Raw genomic sequence first — 24177 nt, 5'->3', positions numbered from 1 at the left:
AAAATGATGTGGATATATTGAAGCAACATCTCAAGACGTTAGTCAGGAAGTTAAAGCTTGGTCGCAAATGGGTCTTCCAAATGGACAATGACCCCAAGTTGTGGCAAAATGGCTTAAGGACAACAAAGTCAAGGAATTGGAGTGGCCATCACAAAGCTCTGACCTCAATCCTATAGAAAATTTGTGCGCAGAACTGAAAAAGCGGGTGCGAGCAAGGAGGCCTACAAACCCGACTCAGTTACACCAGCTGTCAGGAGGAATGGGCCAAAATTCACCCAACTTATTGCGGGTAGCTTGTGGAAGGCTACCCGAAACGTTTGACCCAAGTTAAACAATTTAAAGGCAATGCTACCAAATACTAATTGAGTGTATGTACATTTCTGACCCACTGGGAATGTGATGAAAGACATACAAGCTGAAATAAATCATTCCCTCTACTATTATTCTGACATGTCACCTTCTTAAAATAAAGTGGTGATCCTAACTGACCTAAGACAGGGTATTTTTTACTAGGATTAAATGTCAGGAATTGTGAAAAACTGAGTTTAAATGTATCTGGCTAAGGTGTATGTAAACTTCCGACTTCAACTGTGTGTGTGTGTGTGTATATATATATATATATATATATATAAAAACGTTAAAAAAAAGAAATGTTTATCGCACTTTTATTTGGCGTACCCCCATACCCCAGTTTGGGAATACCTGTCATAGACTGATTCACCAAGGAGATTGAAGACCCTCAAAAGCACATGCAATGCGGCTGAAGTAAACATGCGGCTCCCGAGTGGCCTAAGGCACTGCATTTCAGTGCTAGAGGCATCACTACAGACCCTGGTTTGATTCCAGGCTGTATGACAACCGGCCGTGATTGGGAGTCCCATAGGGCAGCGCACAATTGGCCCAGCATCGTCCGGGTTAGGGTTTGGTCGGGGAAGGCCGGCAATGAAAATAAGAATTTGTTCTTAACTGACTTACCTAGTTAAATAAAAGGTAAAAAAATATATATAAAACATGCTTTTATATCTGAACAAAATAAAAAAGCTTTTACACCCAAATGTAACAGTATAGCTTCCGTCCCTCTCCTCGCCTTGAACCAGGGACCCTCTGCACACAGACAACAGTCACCCACGAAGCATCGTTACCCATTGCGCCACAAAAGCCGCGGCCCTTGCTGAGCAAGGGGAACAACTACTTCTAGGTCTCAGAGCGAGTGATGTCACCGATTGAAACACTATTAGCGCGCACCACCGCTAACCATTTCACATCGGTTACACTCACCCCCCTTTTGACCTCCTCCTTTTCCGCAGCAACCAGTGATCCGGGTCAACAGCATCAATGTAACAGTATAACTTCCGTCCCTCTCCTCGCCCCTACCTGGGCTCGAACCAGGGACCCTCTGCACATAACAGCCACACTCGAAGCATCGTTATCCATCGCGCCACAAAAGCCACGGCCCTTGCAGAGCAAGGAGAACAACTACTTCAGGGCTCAGAGCGAGTGACGGCACCGATTGAAACGCTATTAGCGCGCACCACCGCTGACTAGCTAGCCATTTCACATCGGTTACACAAACACTAAATCAGACACTTACTCTAGAAAGAAAATTAAATATAATTTAATGCAATTGCTCCACCAATTATCAAAATTAGTGAGTGCATAAACTCAGATTGAAAAAAATATCCAAGACTGCAGTTTCTTTTATACATTTATTTCAACACCAGTGAATAATTAGTTCTCATCCACATTGACCGTCTGCAGACCTGTAGAGAAAATAAAACAATCAGGTCCTCCACTTTGTATACCCATTTGCAGGCAGCCGATCTGAAAATAAGTCTGCCACAATTTGTTCATTAAGGTCAACCACAGGGGTATTTTGCACCCAGTGGGTGACATACAAGTATTGCTCATTTCATATACACCAGATCACCAACCTCAGAAATGCAAGTACACTTGTGGATACTATTCAGCAGTGCGCACAGCACACAGCCAAGCAAATGTTGGACTTACCTTTGTATGTTGTGACAGGAACGTATGTGACGAGGGTGTATAGTTTGTTGGGAGAGTCCTCGTCTTCATTGCGTTTCCTTGACAGGCGCACACGCATACGGTATGGGACATTCCTGAAATAACATACAAAATTTCAGTTAACATGGAGAAATGTGCTCAGTTTTAGTGCATGGGATTGTGGAAAACTTTACACGCCTCAACTTGTATTAATTGTGCCAACTCTACACCCATCGCCAAGCATAACAGGATATTACTTCGCTCTGAAGCCAGCACTGATGCTGGCTTGGTCAAAGTGGATATCGGCCTGGGCTAACTAGCCTCTACCCCTTGAAATCAGGACAACACTGCATGAAGCAGATAGGACAGGGGTGAGAGTGTTTTTTCTGCTGAGAGAGAGATAGAGGGAAAAATAGAGATAAAAGAAAGAGACTGGGAGAGATCCTGATTTTAAACTTTCAATTCAATTAGACGTAACGGACAGACAATGTACATCACTGAAATCAACAATCAATTGTCATTAGCACAAATTTATCCCCAACATTCATGGAAAATGAATGCGAGGCCCATGAACTAGTTTCACTATGGCAGCCATTTTGGCCAGTGCAGTCCATTGTAGAGGAAGCACTGAATTTGACACGGCTGCACAGCAATTTGGAATTCAATATAATCCAGTTCATACTACGGTTAAGTGCATATCGTCCCAACACGTATTGCACTTAAAGCATTAACCTGTAGTAGTATACTGTACCCTCAACTCAGTGTCACTCGAATTGGCTAATATGACAGTTTCAAGTATCAGTTTTGAAATATATCAGTCAATCAAGTTAAGCTCAACCTTTTCTGTACCAGTGACCAGCAGGCTATGGCCTCTGTCGCAAGAAACACAAGCGTTTGCTTACTTCACACCCTTGGTCCATACAGCCTTGTTCAGGCGAGTGTCGATGCGTACATCAGGGGTTCCCATCTCCTTCATGGCAAACTTGCGGATCTCCTTGAGAGCACGAGGTGCCCTCCTCTTGAAGGACCTGACGGGACAGAGCGAGAAGCAACGTTAATTACATGCACAGGATTATCAAAGAGGTTGATAAAATCATCACATTTGTCAGAGCAAGCAATGTCTATTTTTCTAAGCAATATAACAACGGAAGCCCTTGTGAAAAGGACCCTTATTGCAGTTCCAAAATAAGCATCCAGCAATGGACAACACTACACAGCTGCTTGTCCACCTATGACGACCTTGGAAAGAAAAATAGTCACAACGTAGCCTAAGCCCATTCACACTGGCAACTCACATTCTTTCTCATAAGCAACAGCACACTTCCAACATTCAGCATGTACAAAATCAAAATAGTGTCAACTGCCTCTGATAATTTTACCTCCACCATTCCCTTTAATCCTCTTCAGTGGGATAGCCCACCAAATTACCGTTGACCAGCCATCAAAGTAACAAAGACATCTTGCAAGCATACAAACAGAGTACTTCCTTCAAACCGTGTGTAGATAGCACACATCCATAACTCTATAGCAGCAGACTCAGTGCCATGCCCCCAGACAGTGTACTCACACGCCATGTATGCGCTTGTGGAGGTTGACGGTGTACTCCCTGGTCACAACCTCGTTGATGGCAGAACGCCCCTTCTTTTTCTCACCGCCCTTCTTGTTTGGCGCCATCTAAGAAAAGACATCACATAAAACATTGACTAACCTTTTGCTCATAACCAGAGACAAGACATGCATTCCTCAAGTGTCCACTGCTTATTCGCTTAAAAGGAGTGGCCCCCTACCAAGTCAGCACTGAGCTTAAAATGGAACTGACAGCATTTTAGCAACATTAAATCTTATTAAAATCTGTTCATATACACTATTGTAAATAAAATATTGTCTAGTCTAGGACCGGAGTCTACGCATATTGGTTCACCATGGACAACCAGAGATACAGTAGGCCTTTTGTGCATCATTCAATTTGAACTTGACTGTGTTTACCAGCAGTGTGACTTTAGATCATTAGAACGCATTCGGCAAAAGCCACAAAATACACCTGAATGGATATTTGCAAATATGTCTATACCACGGAGTCCTCTTACATATGGGAACTTTACAGTCCTATTTATCAAACAACCATGAAAAGGTATGCGCTCTCTCCCTCAGTTATGCACATCAACAAGATCAACAACTAATGCTAGTCAGAGCAAGATGACCTAAAACCAAACAAACGACCATTAGACAAATCCTCTCAAACTTTGTACGCTAGTTAGCCCTAAAGATTGCACTGATACACTACATCCTGACATCCTAACTGACTTGCCTAGTTAAAGGTAAAATAAATAAATAATTCTGCTGCTTGCCTACAACAAAACACCCAAGCTAAATTAATCAAGTTGGCTAGCTAGCTACTTCCAGGCACAAATTAAATTTGAGAACACCACACTGACCATCTTACGCGCCGTAGCAGAGCTGGATAGCTAGTCTGTTTACATGTTATCTAGAGCGTTCATGACTAACTATAAAAATGTTTTGCCTACGTTTACCGACACCAGTCATATTCAGCCGGTGTTGCGCCTTCAGTAAATTCATCAGTTATTCTACGCTCTGGTAGGCTGGAAACGCTTTTTTCTAAATAAATAAAAACTAGTTCATTGCATCCACTGTGGAGCCCAGTTTCATAACATGCCCATATTTCCCAGCTGCTTGCCGTCATTTAGAAGTAATCACGAAAAAGCAGGCCTCATTTTAGGGCATTTTTCGCCCTGCCGGCTCCTATTAGTTCTATTGAGCACCGTGGCACCAATTCGCCTTCCGAATGTTCCATTCCCAGCTTATTTTTCTATGTCACAATGCCTGCTTCGCTATTCTTGGCAATGAGACTGCTCACGTTTATAGTTAAAATGTAAACAAAAAATGACTCATGAAACTCAAGGAACCTGGGGCGGCAGGTAGCCTAGTGGTTAGAGCCTTGGGCCAGTAACTGAAAGGTTACTAGATTGAATCCACGAGCTGACGAGGTAAAAATCTGTCGTTCGGCCCCTGAACAAGGCAGTTAACCCACTGTTCCTAGGCCATCATTGTAAATAACAATTTGTTCTTAACTGACTTGCCTAGTTAAATAAATTAAATGTAAAAATCTCGAGGTTGTCCCATTGATTCCTATAGGGGAAATATGTCTGTCTATTTCACCAAATATCTCACAATGTGTATATTTAGATTTTTTCAAGTCGGGCACCATTTTAAAATCAGGAGAATCTCCTCTTTGTAATTACGTAAGTCTGGGCAGCGAGCTCGTTTGTCATCGATCACCAAACCAGAAATAAATCAGAAGTTTTAGTTTTTTCTTTACCATCTCATTACGCAGACATAAGCGCACAATCGAGGTGCGGATGTTAACTTTCTACACAAGTAGTTTTTTTCAGTTTCGTCAGACGAACAGATTGTGGTAAAATAAAAAGGGATCTTTTTTTATGCCATTTAGGCGAAATGGATTTCTAAGCATCACTCCAGTCAAAACAGGCTCTGCTAACGTTCGATTCCATTCATTTGCCCATGGGCTAGCGCTAGCGTTCCAGTTTAGCCAACGTTCTTTCGCTGTTTTTCAGCCTTGGGTGAACGTTGACTCGTTCTATTGTCCAGCCTAGCTCTGTCACTTGGAGGAGTGATCTGAAATCGGAGTAGATAGCCAGAGTGAATTTGCGAACGCAAGAGCTATGCAAACTGTACAACATTCGTTCAAGTTGTTGCTAGATAACCAAATTACACCTGCCACCGAAAACGAGGGGGAAAGTCAGTCACTCACCCACTCCTCCAATGACATGGCATCCTCCTAGCAGCTAGCGAATGTTAGGCTGTGTTTTTAGCTTGATAAATAGATACACTAGCCCATTATCTAATCAAATGGCTACCCAGACTATTTGCACTGCCCCCTCTTCTACGCTGCTGCTACTATTGTGTTATTATTTATGCATAGCCACTTTAATAACTCTACCTACATGTACATATTACCTCAACACCGGTATTTACTGCTGCTCTTTAATTATTTGTTATTCATCTTGTTTTATTATAGGTATTTTCTTAAAACTACATTGTTGGTTAAGGGCTTGTTAAGTAAGCATTTCACTGTTAGGTCTACACCGGTTGTATTCGGCGCATGTGACAAATACAATTTCATTTGGCAGATTTGATTATTGCCCTGCTAGTTTGATTGTATTGACAATAACAGCCTTAGTTACATTCCTCCATTTTGGTCCAACATACTGAGTAATTGAAACTGAAACAGTGCATCCCGAATGGAAGCAGCAAACAATTTACCAGGCCATCTGTGATTTACAACCCGATAGCAGTATTTCTTTGAACCACCAATAAATGTATTGGCAAATTATATTAATCATGCGTTGAACTGCATAAGTCTATTCAACCAACAATGCCTTCGTGTACGTGACGTCATGAAATGTTAAGTCAAATATAATCTAGTGTAACGACCCTGGGTTTATAAGCGCGGAAATCGCCTCTGCCGCAGGAGCATGCTTTTGCGGCACAGTGGATAGCGCGCCGGACCTCGGGCTAGAAGGTCAAGGGTTCGACACCTGACTCCCTGCTGTTTCATTACACTATTTTTAAAACCTCTTATAAAGTTGGTTTTGTAGCATAAACTGTTAATTTGATAGTTGACTGATATGATTGTCTGTGTTATATCGGCAAAATAGTTAAAAGGCTGTCAGTTCCACTTTAAGCCTGCTTTCATTGACATGAACATAAACAACCCCACGTGAAGTTTCATTAGTGATAAATTAGAATGCTGTAGAAAATACATTTCATGGGTTTACAATACCATTAACTTTCGCCATCTAGATACGTGTTTGTGGGGCATAAACAATGTATACATCTTTGGGTATACATCTGGCTGCTGACGCCAGGCAATACAGCCGGCTAGCTAATGACACTGGTATAGATCTGCCTTGCTAGTTTAACTAGCGAGCTACAGCAATTGGTTTCTGACTAACTTTACATTAGTAACAATGGGATGTTGTGAAACAGAAATTGGGGATCCCAGACAGACAGACCTAAACAAAGGACTAATACGCTATACAACCGAGACATGTATCACACAATAGTTCCGTTTAGCTGACTACTGGTTGTAGACGTGCGGTTAGCAGACTGCTTAGTGACTACACGTTTCAATTAATAATTTGGGAATATTCAACCACCATTGAATCGTTTAGGGAGTTCAGTGTCTCCTCTTGCAATTACGTAATTAAAACATTGGATTATATTAACACACGGTAAGGATGAAGTTAGATAAATAACACGCATTTGGCAAAGCAGTACTCACTCTGCCCGAGAAATGTCGGAAAGGAAGTTGCAAAGACTTGTGGGATTTAAAAGACAACGAAAAAGGGTTCACATCCGGGTCGTTCTAAAAGCACTAAAGAAATATTGGTGGATAAAATTTCAATTCAAGGGCTTTATTGGTATGGGAAACATGTGTTTACATTGCCAAAGCAAGATAAATAGATAAACACTTAGTGAAATAAACAATACAAAATTAACAGTAAACATTACACTTACAAAATAATAAAGATGTTTCAAATGTATATATATATATACAGTGTTGTAATGATGTGCAAATAGTTCATGTACAAAAGGGAAAATAAATAAACATAGATATAGGTTGTATTTACAATGGTGTAGCAAGGCTATACTCACTGAGTCTGTACATAGTCAAAGCTTTCCTTAATTTTGGGTCAGTCACAGTGGTCAGGTATGCTGCCACTGTGTACACTCTGTTTAGGGCCAAATAGCATTCTAGTTTGCTCACTTTTTTGTAAATATTTTCCAATGTGTCAAGTAATTATCTTTTTGTTTTCTCATGATTTGGTTGGGTCTAATTGTGTTGCTGTCCTGGGGCTCTGTTTGTGTTTGTGAACAGTTCCAGTGAAACTTTCTGCTTTTCATCTGCAGGTTTTCTTGTCATGGTCCTTAATTTATAAACACAATTTTTCTCCACACAGATATTATATATGGAATAATCGGGATATATTGTATAAAAATACTTCTTTGTTTTTAGAATATTGGTTCCGAAATAATATCCTATTGGTGAGCCAACTGGTAAATGCAGAGGGTCTTTTACTCAGTTATAAGGAATTCTTATCTCTTTACAAGGTCCCTGTAACACCTAAAGATTTTGCAATTGTTTTAGACGCCATTCCCTCAGGTGTTGCTCTGTTATTCAGGAACGTGTCAAGACCTGACCCTCAGAGCCTACCTTCTATTGACCCTGTTGACTCATCAGTAGGAAAGATTTGTTTCTCTTTTGGCCCATTCAACAACAGAGCGATACGAACCTTGTTTCAGCAGGATGTTGTATCTATACCTTATGTCATGCCTTATTGGAATGGATTTATTGATCATATCTGTTGGGAAAAAGTTTGGATGTTGCCACACACATACCTACTTCTTAACAAAATTAAGGAGGTTTCCTTTAAAATTATTCATAAATATTATCCTGCCAACCACTATATGAAGAAGTTTAAGGAAAACATAAACTAAAATTGCTCCTTTTGTAATGACCACCCAGAAACAGTGTTGCATCTTTTTTGGTATTGTATACATGTAAGAAAACTGTGGCAAGACATCAGTAGATTTATAATTGAACACATTTATGAAGATTTTACACTATTGTGGAGAGATGTACTGCTTGGATTCTTTACATACGATAAAAATAAGCTAAAAAATAAAAAATACAAATAAAAATAATAAAATAAATAAAGAAACTGGGTCTGGTCTGCTGAGTTTATTGACTTGTATATGAACCAGAAATAAAACAGCGAGTGGGATGTCTCGCTTCCTCTTCCGTCTCTGACACGAAATTTTTTGCAGTGCTTTTCCGAAACAATTAATCAATTACATCACATTTTTAAGTAATGTGTTATCTGTAATTTGTAGATAATGTTTGTTGTAGTCACGAGAAGTCCAGAGCAAGCAGAAATAAACGCATAATCTTCTTTACTACATCTCCCATAATGCACGGTGTTACCGGGGTCGAGTCAAAGGTCAAAACTCAACGCTGCAATGTTGTGAACGAAGTGGAAACTGATGGGAAAACAGCTGAGAAACGCTAACTTACTTCTTATTAAACATTTGATAATAATTAGATGCATGCTTTTACGACCAGTAAGTCTGGTATGCATTTTTTTAGTTGATCAAGGTCGAATTTGTTTAGCTGTATAACTTACTTTTACAATGACTTTGGTGACAAGCTAGCTCGTAAGCTAACTAGCATTTTCTAATTTATCTAGCTGCCCATATCTGCACTCCTGTGGAGTTTGTGGAAATGTATCTAGCTTCGTTTTAAGTATGAACTGAATAACGCGACCTACGTACAATTATAAAAGACTACTTGCAAGCAGTGATTTATCATTTTGGTCACATAGCTAAAAGCTAGCTATCAACAACATAGGTACAATGACACTTGCCCCGAAAGAGCTCTCCAACCTCTTGGGAATCATCTCAGAGGAAGCTTGCACCAACACTTTCGAAAGTCTATCATCCGCCTTTCATCATTACTTCGCGAAGGCCGAACATTTCCGAGTAGGATCGGTTTTGGTGATGCTACTGCAACAGCCGGACCTTCTGCCAAGCTCTGCACAGCGCCTGACTGCCCTCTACCTCCTCTGGGAGATGTACCGCACAGAGCCACTGGCCGCCAATCCTTTTGCCGCTGTCTTTGCGCACTTGCTGAACCCCTCCCCAGTTGGGGATGAGCAGGAAAAACAACTGTCTGGTGAGTGTCTGCTAAAATATAAAATGTAATCCATTTGGATAGTAAGAAGTATTGTCCAAAGTTTTTACCAGCAGTGTGTTGCTTTCATCATATCAACTCAAGTATATCCTGATCATGTGACTGTTCATAGGATTCCTGCCACCCATTACACAGCCCGAGAAGTTCTTCCTCTCCCAGCTAATGCTGGCGCCTCCAAGGGAACTCTTCAAGAAGACCCCCAGACAGGTGTCCTGCATGGACGTGGGGAACATGCCACAGTCCATAGACATTAGTGGGCTGCAGTTGGCATTGGCAGGTACAGTACCTGAATGTATGCACTTCGCATGTATCTTGTATGGAGGATGGTTACAGAATCTCAGGAATTTTAGACAACTCAAAAATAGTTACGTATGATGGGGAATTGTACATTTCTTGGTTAGAAATCCACCTATTGAGATGTGCTTGTGTTGAGACATAAAACCTCTCATATCCATACTGTAGTACAACAGACAGTTCTTTACACTTTACTATGCAGCAATTCTAACACTTCATATATAAACTTTCTTATTCCTCTCCCTCCCCTTTAACCTGCAGAGCGCCAGTCAGAACTACCCACCCAGAGTAAGGCCAGCTTCCCCAGCATCCTCAACGACCCGGATCCAGATTCTTCCAATTCTGGGTTCGACAGCTCAGTGGCCAATCAGATCACAGAGTCTCTGGTCACTGGGCCTCGACCTCCACTGGAGAGTAAGTGGAGCATTTCATCATTCAGTTTGTTATTAGTCTGTCTGTTATGTTTATGGATGACATAAGTAAGGTGTATGTTGACACAAAAACATGCACTATATACAGTTGAAGTAGGAAGTTTACATACACTTAGGTTGGAGTTATTAAAACTAGTTTTTCAATCACTCCACAAATTTCTTGTTTATAACAAGCTATAGTTTTGGCAAGTCGGTTAGGACATCTACTTTGTGCAATTTTTCCAACAATTGTTTACAGACTGAATTATAAGTGAAATAATCTCTGTGTCACAATTTCAGTGGGTCAGAAGTTTACATGCACTAAGTTGACTGTGCTTTTAAACAGCTTGGAAAATTCCAGAAAATGATGTCATGGCTTTAGAAGCTTCTGATAGGCTAATTCATAATTTGAGTATATTAGAGGTGTAACTGCGGATGTATTTCAAGGCCTACCTTTAAACTCCGTCCCTCTTTTCTTGACATCATGGGAAAATCAAAAGAAATCAGCTAAGACTTCAGAGCTTTTTTTTTTTAGACCTCCACAAGTCTGGTTCATCCTTGGGATCAATTTCCAAACGCCTGAAGGTACCACGTTCATCTGTACAAACAATAGTATGCAAGTATAAACACCATGGGACCACGCAGCCGTCACACTGCTCAGGAAGGAGACACGTTCTGTCTCCTAGAGATGAACTGACTTTGGTGCGAAAAGTGCAAATCAATCCCAGAACAACAGCAAAGGACCAGCAAAGGACCTTGTGAAGATGCTGGAGGCTCCAGTATACAAGAAAGTACCTTTCCCAGCATTACTCCTGAACCTGTATAAGCACACATCAATCAGCAACACCTGATCTGGTGCTGTGATTGTGTGCATCCCTAACACGAGGAAAGTAATCACTTAAATATCTGGGCGCAGGACCATAAATACTCCTGTAAACCAAACCTAGTCTAATCTGGGACACCCTAGCCTCAACAGGCAGCCAGTTTAGTTCCTGAAAGCAGCTCCTGCCTATGTGAGTACGTGGACTCACCTTCAATACTACCCTGATCAACTTATTCTGGGCTATCTGGAGCTTCCCCTTCATAAGTTTAGATAAGCCCCCAAACCAGGAAGTACTAGCATAGTCAAAATGGCATTGAATGAGGGCAGTAGCTAGCACTTTCATGGAGTCCTTATAAAGAAACTTGGACTTTCTAGCCAAAATCTTAATCCTGGCATTAACCTTCCCTAGCACCTTATTGGCCATGCTCACACCTCCCAAGCTTCCATCAAGGATACATCCCAAGTAGCTAACAGAGGTTTTAGTAGTCAGCACCTCACCCCCTAACTCCACTCTGATTTCAGACAACCTACACAATTTAGGTCTGGATCCAAAAAGAATTGCTTCAGTTTTCCCTAAGTGCAGAGATAGCTTATTATCTCCAAGCCATTTGCTAATGTTAGTAAGCTCTGTGCTAAGTATGCTTTCCAACAGTTTTACTTTTGTGAGACACCAGAAGTGTAGAGTCATCTGCATAAAGAAAAAGACGGCAAGAACAAGCATCTTTCATACCATTAATATACAATAAAAACAGCAGAGGCCCAAGCACGCTCCCCTGCGGAACGCCACAACTCATTGGTTTTGCCTGAGACCGTGAACCATTAACCTCTACTACTTGCTCCCTTCTTGATAAATAGGACTTTACACAGCCTAGAGGGATACTTAACCCCAGTGCCTCCAGTTTGGAGATTAGGAGACAGTGGTTAACTGTATCAAAGGCCTTCTGTAGGTCAAGCAGTACCATTCCACACAGATTTCCCTCATCAATCTCTTTCCTGATGAAGTCTGTCAAGTAAAGTATACATGAATCAGTGGAGTATGTTTTTCTAAAACCCGACTGAAAATCATACATTAGACCCTGTTTGTTAACATATTCATACATTTGCTCATGTACAATTCTCTCCAGGATCTTTGATGTTACACAGAGGATAGATACAGGCCTATAATTCCCAGGGTCAGACTTTATCCCCTTCTTATACAGAGGTATAACTTTAGCTTGTTTCATGTCCCTGGGAAAGGTGCCTTGTTCAAGAGAGAGATTAACAATGTGCGTAATACAAGGGCCAATTTTCTCAGCAGAATCTATTAGAAACCTTGCAGGAATATTATCCAGGCCTCTGGCTTTGGAGCATTTAAGCTCTGCCAGCATACTGACTATTTTGGCTGTTGCTACCTTTGCAAAAGAAAAAGAGTTTGGCTGAACCCCTAACTCTACATAATACTTCTTGACTTGGTTGCTTCCATACAAACAAGAACTGGTGGGCAGCTTGCTAACCAGCTTGCTGGCAACAGAAGTAAAACGAGTTGAATTCATTGGCAACCTCTGCCTTTTCATATACCATCTCCCCTTTGATGTTCAGTCCAATACGGTTAAGTTTGTTTTTGGTAGTACTACTACAGCCTAGTTCCTTAAATGATTTCCAAAGCTTTTGTATGTCTTTTCATTAGCTTGGTATTGTAATGACACAGGAATGATACTGTGAAGTATATACCATGTCACAAGTATCATGTAAGACAAGCCATATATCCAGCCTGTAATGCCTCCCTGTGACCCTACCTCCCCCAGGTCACTTTCGTCCAGAGTTCATCCGGCCGCCTCCTCCCTTGCACGTGTGTGAGGATGAGCTGGCTTGGCTAAACCCCACGGAGCCCGACCACCGTGTGCAGTGGGACCGCTCCATGTGTGTGAAGAACAGCACGGGTGTGGAGATCAAACGCATCATGGCCAAGGCATTCAAGAGCCCACTGTCTGCCCAGCAGCAGTCACAGGTGAGTAGACAGGTACACTGTCTACTCAACTGTATTTTATATATTTCAAACATGACCTTCGCTTGGGAGTTCAACCTGAATGTCTCTCTAAATATTGCTCTCTCCCTACAGCTCCTGAGTGAGCTGGAGAAGGATCCGAAGCTGGTGTACCACATCGGTCTGACCCCGGCCAAGCTGCCTGACTTGGTGGAAAACAACCCTCTGGTGGCCATCGAGATGCTTCTCAAACTGATGCAGTCCAGCCAGATCACGGAGTACTTCTCCGTCCTGGTCAACATGGACATGTCCCTGCACTCCATGGAGGTGGTCAATAGGTGTGGACTTTGGATAGAATTTGATTTATACAATTCAGTTGTCTACAATCTGTTTTAAAATGTGTTTATTTTTCTGTTTATTTATGTGAGGTTATTCTTTGTGTGCACAGGCTGACAACTGCTGTGGACCTCCCTCCAGAGTTCATTCACCTGTACATCTCCAACTGTATCTCCACGTGTGAACAGATCAAAGACAAGTACATGCAGGTAAGGAGGACTGTGGAAGGGCCTTGACAGGAGCCTGATGTTTGGCCTTTCAGTAACATTGAAATGCTTGTCTTACCAGAGGATGCATGCCACTTTCTCAGAAATTTGTAACAGGAAGTTCATTTGTGGGTTCTCCCTGCTCAAGATGACTGTTTCTTTTACTAAAGTTAGTCAGTGCTCCACTGTGTTAGTCAGTGGTCCAGATGTTTATGTAAAACCTCTGTTTCCATTTGCAGAACCGCCTGGTGCGCCTGGTGTGTGTGTTCCTTCAGTCTCTGATCCGGAACAAGATCATAAACGTGCAGGACCTGTTCATCGAGGTGCAGGCCTTTTGCATTGAGTTCAGCCGCATACGGGAAGCAGCTGGCCTCTTCCGCCTCCTCAAGACCCTGGATACAGGAGAAATCCCCCCAGAGGTCAAACCTGCCAAATAACGGTTTCATAGTACATAGAACGTGGCAAGTAGCCTGTTGTGCCAAATAACACCCCCCAGGTAGTAAGCCCACAGAGGCACAACCCGCTAAATAGCGTCCCAACCAAGAGAAACTGACCAAGGCTGTATAACCACCCAGACAATCCTCACAATCTCACCAGTACCCGCCTGGAGTCCAGCTTTGAACTCAGTTACTGTTTTTCATCTCTCTTTTCTGGACAAAGATGGACATATTTTGAAAATAGATTTTGAAACTGTTTTTTTTCCCTCCATAGATTGATGCTTGTTGCTTTTGTTTCATTAAATGGATATGTAATGAACCATCTGGGTTGTTGGATTGTATTTTCTACTGAACATGGTGAGACATACAGTACATGCAGATACAGGAATGTTGGATTCTCTTTTGAATGAGGGAACTAGATGATTTATGACATGAATAGGTTCTCAATGCAGAACAACTATTTGTAAGGGAACTGCTCATACTGATGTACAGGTGTAGTGCATGTGCATTATAATACATGTGAACAAAACCAAGACGCACAACATTTGTTTTAAATTATTTTATAAAATCTGTTTCCTTGATATCATTTCACAAATGTTAGTCTGAAAGCAAAATGGTCACAATTTGAAATTAATAGCATCAAGTAAAGAAGTTTCTATGTAAAAAAGAGCTAAATCTTATCAAAATAAGATGCTACATTAAATTAAAAAAATATATATATTTCCAGTATAACTCCAGGTACAGTATTATTATTTGTTTTCTGCTCTTCATTATCAGCCCTGAGTTTTGAATCACTGATTTCCAGACATACTAGCTACATTACTGAATTAGTATTGACCTAGTGAGCTGATATCTTCTGTAACCTGATTCTGGTTGTTCTACTGATCACCTCTTCATGTGATGTGTTCTGTGGGGTTGTGACCACTACACCCTCTTCATGCCTCGGGCCATCAGGCAGGCGAACACTGTCATCACCATCTTAGGTTTCACCTCCACTAGGTCCTCAGGCAGGGCGTACACCCGCGCTCCGATTTTCCTGGCCATGGAGATGGCATACCTGACAATAGGCAGGATTTAGGGGACATCTTAGCTGTTGTCCTGAACATTTAATTTCATCAAGCTAGTACTCAAATGTTATCATCACATGGTACGTACTTGGCATTATTGAGCTTCTCTTCCTCAGTCAGGTCCTCCACCTTGATTAGATCATAGCGGATGGAGCCTGGCTGGATGGCATCAATCAGGTCCAGGACTGGCATACTGGTGGTTATGGACCCATCCTACAGAGGTACACACACACTGAGCTATTGCTGTGGTGGATGCTTTATTTTTTACTTATTCTACTTGGAAAAGTAGAATGAAGTCTAGTACTTCAAAAAAGGTACCATGGTCAGGAAAATGTTAAACAGCAGAGTTACAGCCTACCTTGAATCCAGAGATGGTGCCTTTGCCAGCCTGTGTGAGTGTGTCGTTGACCCAGGTGACGATGGTGTCGTCATTCACCTTCTGCCCGTCACCAAGCTCCTCCAGAATGTTCAGCGTGTACCTGAGAGAAAGAGATGGATCCTTCTAAATGTGGAATTATGGAGATGGCACTGGGCCTGCTTATGAGTTTTTCCTGATCACTTGACTTGAACAGGGGAAAAAATATCTAAGGCATTTTTAATAATGTTCTGTTGCATTACCTTCTCATCAGCTGCCACAGCAGGGCCTGGGTGAGTTTTCGGTTGCCCTCGTTCAGGTCCTGTCCAGCAATGCCCACCAGGGAGAACTTAGCCTCATTCTTCCCCAGCTCCACTGCATAGTTACAGTTCTCCAACTGGCACAGACAAACGCATAATAAATCAATGAATAATAATTCAATCAATTGATCAGTTTAATCATGATCGCACTGTGGGAGAACACTTATTGTTCGTAGTCTCACCTTCTTCATGTTGCTGCCCAGTTTGGAGTAAGGGGGTTTGTTTACTTTGTCCCAATCCACTGGCACATTGATCTTCTCATAGAGCTGGAAGATGACCAAAGCATCATCTATGTCCCTGTAAAACATGCACACACATTACATTAGTGTGGTTTCCAAATGATTGTAAATGGTTGGAAATGGTGTATAATAAGATGGAGTGACCTGTACTGTACTTACACATAGAGGTGGTTGACACGAGGGTTGACCCCCAGGGAATTCATCCAGTTCCTGAAGGTGCGCTCCTCTCTGGTCTCACCTGTAAGTGACAGATAACATTACACACTGGTTCAGGCCTTGTACTGTATATATGGTTTATATTATTTAATCAGGAAGAGGGGATGCTCAGGAACTAGGTTATGGTTTGGGATGGTCCCAACCCTGACCCTCGATGGAGCTCCAGTCAATGTCCTGGTTCTCTGGCTTCTTCAGGGCAGGATACTTATTAAACAGGTTGGCAATGTACGCCAAGTTCAGCTTGGGGTTGCCGCGGACTACGTCGGTTGCTGTGACGAACTGTCGGCAGCCAAGACGGTCAGCCTGCTCCAACATGCACTCTGCTCTCTTTATGTCCTCTTTCTCCTGCAGGGGGCGGTAGGGAGAGATTTAACAGCAACATCTACTGTATCTATGATGCATCACTCATTGATAATATGGTCACTTTTAGGCACTTTTAACCAAAAAAGAAGAACAGCACTGTCTGTTGATCAGGTTGCCTAAAATGGAATTGTAATGGATGATGTTTTCTAGGGTGGGATGACCAGGTACCCTTATCCCTGAAATGTCGATGGCAATCAGAGGGATTCCCTCCTCATCTCCCTTAGGGGCCACTTGGTTCAGGATGTTGTAGTAGGCCTTAGAATCCTGTAATGCAAAACAGAAAATTTATACAATCACAAATGCACAAAAAGATCCAGGACCGACACAGTCATATGACAATCCAGTACCAACACAGTCATATGACGATCCAGGACTGACACAGTCATATGATAATCCAGGACAGACATGGTGCGTATGACCCACCTTGATGTCAGAGCTGAAGTTGTTGATCTTGGAGCAGCCGGCCTCCTCCAGGTGGTAGTTGGCCCAGCGCAGCAGCAGCTCCTCTGGGGAAAGCTTCATCAGGTCCTCCAGGCTCTCCCCATCCCTCAGCAGGGCTATCAGAGCTGCACACACACATCATTGAAATAACACACTCATTAACATACATAGCTACAGAGATCAAGTGATGTACAGTATTATAGATATACATACACACTCACATGTTATAAAGTTATAAAACACACCAAAACATTGAAAATCCATATTCAAATAAACATTTAACACACACACCTTCGTTTCTGCTGATCTCAATGTCTGCAAACAAGCCGATCTTGATGACCTGCCAGAGCAGGCCTAGGACCAGATGCTGCCTGCCTTCCTTCAGGTCCTCTGCTCCGATGTTTACCACGTGGCAGCCGATGGCCGACGCAGAGTTAAGAGCCAGGTTCAGATTCTCCTGTTAGAGCACACAAAACAGTATAGATACCTGTGCATGGCATACAGTATATACTGTATATAATGACAAAGAAAGGACTGTCAATGGGTTATACAAAGCTGCAGTCCTCTGAGTCAGCTGGTGTTGAACAGTCTGTAAAAGGTTACCTGGATGGTGAAGGGTGTGAGCTTCTTCTTGTTGATGGTTCTCTCATCGATGGTGTCCGGAACAGACTGATTGATCATCTTACTACCAGGTGAAGGAGAGGTGCATAGGTTGATATCAATGGAATATTTCTGTAGGGATTGATTTATATCATCAAGGTTGCACATACTCTAAAGTAAGTCCATGAGACCAGTTAGAAAGTACCATAGAACGATCCCATCTCCGACAGCGGTGAACAGGTCGTTAGTGGTGGGGTCCATGGGGAGGACATGCTTGCAGTCTGGGTCTTTCTCCAATGCCTTATTCACCCAGTTCACAAAAGCCACCTTCTCCTCCTCTGTCAGTGGAGAAATGTGTGGGCATGGGGGGAATGCACAACATTATACATGTAGGAGTATTTGTATTTATGGAGAAATATTTGTATACATTGGCCAATCAGAGACGTATAGATGTGTAACTTCACAGACCAGGAAGTCTTGTTGTACTGATGGATTGTTCCACATATAGAGATAGATTGTCACGACTCCGACCGAGGCAGGCTCTCCTTCCCGTTCAGGTGGCGCTCGGCGGTCGTCGTCACCGGCCTATTAGCTGCCACTGATCCTTTTCTCCCCCTCCTTATGTGTTTATTGATTACACCTGTTTTCATTTGTTGGTAATTAGTTGGGCTTATCAATCAGCCGGCCCGCCCGGTTCTTTGTGCGGGATTATTAGTTGTTAAGCGTGGTGTCTGTTTTGTACTACGTGTCTACGTGGTTACTGGACTGCTTTCATTCCCCCCGTGTCTGGGGTAGTTTTTTATGAGCACCCAGTATATTAGAAGGGTGACTTTAGTTTCTCTGTGTTCATTAAAAGGGAACATTTGTTATTGCACCCTCTGCTTCCTGCGTTTGACTTCGTACTCCGACACCCAGTCCTTACATAGATATGGTTCTGTATGCCTCATTGGAATGATAAGTGCTTCCTGTGTGATGTTGGCTACAGATGTATCTAGACAGACTGAAGTAGATATCTTGGGGGTATTCTCAGCCAGTGAAACAAGTAGGGACAATCACCTGAGTAGGAGTGCTGTGTGCCTGAGCTAGACTGCTCTGAGGTTCCTGCTACAGCATAGATGCCCTCCTTCTTGTTGATAGCTTTCTTGAAGGTCTTAGCCACCTCTGTGCTCTTCAGTCCATGGACCACCTTAGTGAATGAGAAGAGATGAGACCATGTATCTCTGGTGTCATGTCAAGATGTCTCAAAGTATGGTCTGCTCTTCTTTGACATTGACTTTCTGTAACTGCCATTGATTTTGACCTATTGACCTCTGAACTTACATTGGCAAACTCGTTGAAGGTGACTTTGCCGTCATGCAGGTCTCCTGTCTTGGTAAGATCCTGGATGATCTCTCGGACTCTGTATCCTGGCAATGGCAGGTTGGCAGCTTTGAACAGGTCATTGAGCTCATCTGTGCCAATGTGGCCGTGAGAATCAACATCTGGAATAAGAAATATAGGTCAAAGGTCACATAGAATGTAGCCTTGTTGAATGCAAAAATAATCAGGGACCCAGGATAAGAGTGAAGTGAGTCTACAAAGAATTTCCCTGTCAGGCTCTCACCGATCTTAGCAAAGGCTTCTCTCAGTTCCTCCAACTCATCCTGAGAGATCTGTGCTGGAGCAGCCATCTTGTGGAATCTGAAACCAGTTACACATAACTTCACCTTTTTTCACTAAAACCATACGGTACTGAACATACTCAACAGGGAGGAACTAGAATAAATATTAAATTTCAGCATTTTGTCATTGTGATAATTTCAAAAAAATGTGCTCTACCCAGAGGTTCTGGGCTCTGATGTCTATTTCTTTGTGAAACATCCTGCTTCTAGCGAGCTACTTCCTTCCTACTTCTGCTAAGGTGGTGAGGTCATTCACACGATTCATATCTTTATTCATGTCTTTATTTCATCTGCCTTAGGACTGAGTATACATTTCAGGCCCCAGTCTGAGTTGAGAGGGGAGTAGATGTAGCTGTAGTGATAACAGACAGGAAGAATGGCTGCCATTCACTGTGTGGTTTCAATGAGGCCGCTAAAGCTGTATACCACAGATACAGCGAGAGATATAAGGTCATGTTAGAGACAGAGACCTACTTCAAACTATGTCTGCTCTGCTTGCCTCAGAGGTGTGAAGTTTGGAGATGAGTAACAAATGTTTCTCTTTCCATTGTCACCCATCGCATCAGGACAAATCAGCTTGGCTCCTTGAGATTGCATCGATGGTTTTCTAAACATATAGTGTGGAGAAGGGTCTAGAGACCATTATTCATCTATTCATTATTCATCTTTGATTTAATTTCAGTTGAGTTTCTGTGACTTCAACGTGAAATCAACAAAAATGTCATCATGTCATTGGATTTAGGTTAAAAGTTGGGTACATTTTTTTTTTTAAATCCCTTATGTTGATAACTTTTTGCAAATCCAATTCGTTTTCCACGTTGATTCAACATAACATTACAATTTTTTGTTGAAATGATGTGTAAAAAAGTTGATTCAACCACTTTTTGCCCAGTGGGTATGTAGTAGCACAGTTTTGAATGCTCAAATAAGTAAAAACAAGGAAATCCGGGTTTTGTTCCCTTTCTCACACTATAGCTATAGAGGTCAGAAACAGAAGTGAAACTGATGTCTTTACACACCATGGCTCAAAATTACCAGCTTTGTCACTTTGTAAGCATTACATTCCAATCAGCACTGAAATACACTCTGATTATTCAATAAACCACACACTGGATGGCACAGTGTAATGTTCACTAATCTAACTATAGGATATTACTGCCTTTTTAGGGCTGACATTTACCCAGACTTTACTTTAAAAAAATATATAATAATACTGAACCTTTATTTAACTAGGCAAGTCAGTTAAGAACAAATTCTTATTTACAATGACGGCCTACCGGAGAACAGTAGGTTAACTGCCTTGCTAAGGGGCAGAACTACAGAGACTCAATCCAGCTACCTTTCAGTTACTGGCCCAACGCTCTAACCACTAGGCTACCTGCCTTTTAGATGATGAAGTAAATGTGTCTTTGCAATTTGATCATGAGGGGTGTTATCTTTCCTCAAGCAAATCCAGTTCCTTGATTTGAAATCCTTAAAACCATCATCAATCATCAAGGATTACCTGTGGTCTCAGCCACTAAAATCATCAAGGATTTCCTGTGGTCTCAGGCACTAAAATCATCAAGGATTACCTGTGGTCTCAGGCACTAAAATCATCAAGGGCCTTTATGGAAGTAAAACTGCAATACCCACAAACATCCATCATGGTACCGCGGATTTCACATGCAAATCTTGGTCATTACTGTTTATTTAATGAAAATAACTCCAAAATATATTTGTTATCTGAGCCTCCTTTGGCCCTTGAAATGCTCAGTCTGATCATGTGGATGTTAGGAAACAAATGTTAAGATATTTACATGCACAGCCCTGATCGGCTGATAGGATGGTCTAGAGCCCACCACCTTACCCAGATGAACAGTCATTGGTCTATTATAATCAAGATGTGGGCCAAAAGATTTGCACCACCTAAACAGGCTGAAATTTCAGGCATAAAAAAACCCCAGCTCTTACACAAAAAGGGCATTATCACCTTTTGCACAATTTAAGAGTGTTATTTCGACCTCATAGTTTGTAAATATCGTTAAAAAAAGGAAAATTAAGTTAACTGCACTGCCCCTTTAAGTGTAGTGTGTTATTAATTATTCAAGCACTATTGAAAGACAACATACAGTATGTATTATTTATTGTTCATAATTTCTAAATGAATACAGCAGTGGTGAGTTGAAGTTTACAGATGTGTATGTGCCAGCAAATTCCGCATGCTTAACATGTAAGCACACGTTATTGGATGACTAGTGATGATATGTTGGAAACTTTTAGAAAATGTAAATGTTTAACTAAGTTACTGTAGGCTTTCACATGTTAGAATTTTCAGCAGTTGCAGCAAGGCTAACCACAACCCAACTAACTTCCTGTTTAAACACTATGCAATGATTTAGACTACTTCTGCTCTCTGCCACCATGCTGATACTAAAACTAAAGTCATGACATGGCAATGCTTCTCCTGTGAACATCAGAATTCACTATAGGGCTATATAACAATTTTTGTAATACTGTATCAATGTATTATGTGACTGTGTAACAACAATCCTTGGATGATAAAGTAGCAAGAGGATACTTTATGATTATTAAGCATATTGTTAGGCTACTGTAAATCAATGCAAACTACAGATGCTGCCCTCAGATCCAGGAAGACACCATCTATTTACACACAGGACCATCTGTGAACACTTGTGGACTGTTAAAGCAACAGAAACTCATCATCCTTATCATCATCATTCATCTTCATCCTCATCAAAATCAACATGCAGTCACAGACCATCTTCCCAGTAGATTCAATGAAATACTGACACATGCAGAGGCACACACAGACACTGACACAGAGAGGCCCCAAGGTCAGGAGATTGAATTACCTTAGGGAGGTGAGTTGACTGGAAGGCCTGTCTTTGTGGTCTCTGACTCACTCTCCTTCCTTCAGTGTGTCTGCTGCTCTCACTGCTTGACAGGCAGTGCACTGTCTCTCCCTCAGAATCAACTGACAACGAATCTATTCAAATGTACTAGGAAGGAAGTGACATGCAACCTAGGACAACTTCACTAAGAGAAATGAAAGACGTTGTGTCTTTATATGGCAATCTGCTGCCTGCCACGGAGTCATCAAGGTGGGAGCAAGCAGGGCCTGCTCTGAGGTTGCCCCAATGAAAAAATAAAATAAAAAAAACTGCAAAATATTCCAGTAGCCTAAAACTGATTTATTTGGTTCCTCCACATTGCTTAAGTGAAAGATAGATAATTTATGGCATTTATGGCAGCCGTGCAAGTTGGGCCTGCTCTGAGAATTTATTTGACTCATAACTACCTAAAACTGATCTTTCTGGTTCCTCCCCATTGTTTAAGTGAAAAAATGACAAATTATGGCATTTATGGCAGTTGGGCAAGTTGAGCAACTCCAGCACCTGCAAAATGTACCTGGATGTGCATATGTTCTTCAGCTTTGTCAGGCAAGTTGAGCTGAGAATATATTTTACTGATAAAAGCCAATACTTATTTTTCACACTTCATATAACATTGTCATACTGTCACGGCCGTCGTAAGAAGTGGATCAAAGCGCAGCGTTGTGAGCGTACATATTCCTTTTATTAGAAATGACGCCGACAAAAACAATAAACAATACAAAACAACCGTGAAGTTTAAGGGCTATGTGCCACAAACAAAGTTAACTTCCCACACTGAAAGGAGGGAAAAGGGCTACCTAAGTATGGTTCCCAATCAGAGACAACGATAGACAGCTGTCCCTGATTGAGAACCATACCCAGCCAAAACATAGAAATACAAAATCATAGCAAACAAAAACATAGAATGCCCACCCCAAATCACACTCTGACCAAACCAAATAGAGACATAAAAAGGCTCTCTAAGGTCAGGGCGTGACACATACAGTACATACCTTTTCTGCCATATTTGCATTGGCATACTCTCAGGGTTGGGGAGTAACGGATTACATGTAATCCGTTTCATGTTACAAAAAACAGTAACTGTAATCCGTTAAATTACCAGCAAAAATCTTGTAATCAGATTACAGATACTTTTGAAAAACTATATGATTACTTTGAGGATTACTTTTAAATTCAGAAAGGATGCTTGCGAAAAGAAATCTTTGACACTTCTCGGTTTTCTCAAAGACATTCATATCAGCATTGACAAAAAGGGCAAGTTTAAGTTTGTTCCACCTGAATGAGTCTGACCACAAGTCAGAGACCACTATGATGACACACCAAATGTGTTTGATGGATCGCGGGAAAAGAGCAGGAATAGGCTTTTGTAGGCTACAGTCCAAGCTATGGCTTCCAATGGTGCAACGGCTGTCGGCATCCAAAGATTATCCAACTTGAATAAACGCTTGGAGGTAAAGATGACAGCGGTGTAGTCAACGGTGATACGGATATCACTTATTATTTATATCTACATAGCGCATTGATGTGAATCACACTGCTCCTCTCACATCAACACCATCATGCCAGAAACCCTAGATCCACTCCAATTCGCATACTACCCCAAAGGATCCACAGATGACGCAATCTCAATCGCATTCCACACTGCCCTTTCCCACCTGGAGAAAAGGAACACCTATGTGAGAAGGCTGTTCATTGACTACAGCTCAGCGTTCAACACCCTAGTGCCCACAAAGCTCATCACTAAGATAAGGAC

At 41.7% G+C, this 24177-nt stretch overlaps 3 protein-coding genes and 1 non-coding gene across 7 annotated transcripts; 1 reads left to right on the top strand and 3 right to left on the bottom strand.

Moving 5' to 3' along the window:
- Positions 1-1692: 1692 nt before the first annotated feature.
- LOC139546616 (large ribosomal subunit protein eL31-like) lies at positions 1693-9601 on the bottom strand. Of its 3 annotated transcripts, none has more exons than XM_071355201.1 (5): positions 9471-9601; positions 3572-3678; positions 2907-3032; positions 2008-2120; positions 1693-1760 (listed from the first exon to the last, which is right to left on the bottom strand). In XM_071355201.1, exons 1-5 carry the CDS (start codon positions 9501-9503, stop codon positions 1729-1731), a joined length of 411 nt encoding a protein of 136 aa, XP_071211302.1. In that variant the 5' UTR covers positions 9504-9601; the 3' UTR covers positions 1693-1728. The 3 variants fall into 3 exon arrangements, with proteins under 3 accessions (XP_071211302.1, XP_071211303.1, XP_071211304.1); XM_071355202.1 differs by lacking the exon at positions 9471-9601 and adding an exon at positions 7328-7436; XM_071355203.1 differs by lacking the exon at positions 9471-9601 and adding an exon at positions 7203-7350.
- Positions 2517-2651, bottom strand: LOC139547425 (small nucleolar RNA SNORA5). The gene has a single exon (XR_011669495.1). It is a non-coding gene; the product is annotated as a small nucleolar RNA SNORA5 (small nucleolar RNA).
- cnot11 (CCR4-NOT transcription complex, subunit 11) lies at positions 9029-14587 on the top strand. 2 transcript variants are annotated; one of them, XM_071355198.1, is made up of 7 exons: positions 9029-9778; positions 9909-10073; positions 10352-10504; positions 13108-13322; positions 13422-13624; positions 13735-13831; positions 14068-14587. In XM_071355198.1, the coding sequence occupies exons 1-7, from the start codon at positions 9460-9462 to the stop codon at positions 14263-14265; spliced, it is 1350 nt and encodes a 449-aa protein (XP_071211299.1). In that variant the 5' UTR covers positions 9029-9459; the 3' UTR covers positions 14266-14587. The 2 variants fall into 2 exon arrangements, with proteins under 2 accessions (XP_071211299.1, XP_071211300.1); XM_071355199.1 differs by having other exon boundaries at positions 9030-9778; positions 13108-13310.
- A 222-nt stretch (positions 14588-14809) lies between these two features.
- On the bottom strand, positions 14810-22563 carry lcp1 (lymphocyte cytosolic protein 1 (L-plastin)). Its single transcript, XM_071355197.1, has 16 exons — positions 22383-22563; positions 19470-19546; positions 19187-19347; positions 18923-19052; positions 18072-18204; positions 17870-17951; positions 17558-17723; positions 17249-17391; positions 16994-17089; positions 16612-16807; positions 16406-16484; positions 16190-16304; positions 15951-16084; positions 15691-15811; positions 15421-15545; positions 14810-15322 (listed from the first exon to the last, which is right to left on the bottom strand). The coding sequence occupies exons 2-16, from the start codon at positions 19534-19536 to the stop codon at positions 15190-15192; spliced, it is 1881 nt and encodes a 626-aa protein (XP_071211298.1). The 5' UTR covers positions 19537-19546; positions 22383-22563; the 3' UTR covers positions 14810-15189.
- Between the last annotated feature and the right edge of the window lie 1614 nt (positions 22564-24177).

Source organism: Salvelinus alpinus, chromosome 20 (genome assembly GCF_045679555.1).
Source record: "Salvelinus alpinus chromosome 20, SLU_Salpinus.1, whole genome shotgun sequence".
In the NCBI taxonomy this organism is placed as follows: Eukaryota; Metazoa; Chordata; class Actinopteri; order Salmoniformes; family Salmonidae; genus Salvelinus; species Salvelinus alpinus.
The sequence above is the reverse complement of the archived record's forward strand: the minus strand, read 5'-3'. Positions and strand labels throughout refer to the sequence as shown.

Bases quoted from the DNA above. Each gene is read 5' to 3' on its own strand.
- cnot11 (XM_071355198.1), top strand. From the start codon at position 9,460: ATGACACTTGCCCCGAAAGAGCTCTCCAACCTCTTGGGAATCATCTCA. The intron at 9,779-9,908 runs GTGAGTGTCTGC...GACTGTTCATAG, and splicing joins GCAGGAAAAACAACTGTCTG to GATTCCTGCCACCCATTACA. The intron at 10,505-13,107 runs GTAAGTGGAGCA...TACCTCCCCCAG, and splicing joins GCCTCGACCTCCACTGGAGA to GTCACTTTCGTCCAGAGTTC.
- LOC139546616 (XM_071355201.1), bottom strand. From the start codon at position 9,503: ATGATTCCCAAGAGGTTGGAGAGCTCTTTCGGG. The intron at 3,033-3,571 runs GTGAGTACACTG...CTGTCCCGTCAG, and splicing joins CACAAGCGCATACATGGCGT to GTCCTTCAAGAGGAGGGCAC. The intron at 1,761-2,007 runs GTAAGTCCAACA...TTTTCTCTACAG, and splicing joins TCCTGTCACAACATACAAAG to GTCTGCAGACGGTCAATGTG.
- lcp1 (XM_071355197.1), bottom strand. From the start codon at position 19,536: ATGGCTGCTCCAGCACAGATCTCTCAGGATGAGTTGGAGGAACTGAGA. The intron at 17,392-17,557 runs GTGTGTGTGTTA...GTGTGTGTGCAG, and splicing joins TGAGATCAGCAGAAACGAAG to CTCTGATAGCCCTGCTGAGG. The intron at 16,305-16,405 runs GTAAGTACAGTA...CATGTTTTACAG, and splicing joins CGTGTCAACCACCTCTATGT to GGACATAGATGATGCTTTGG.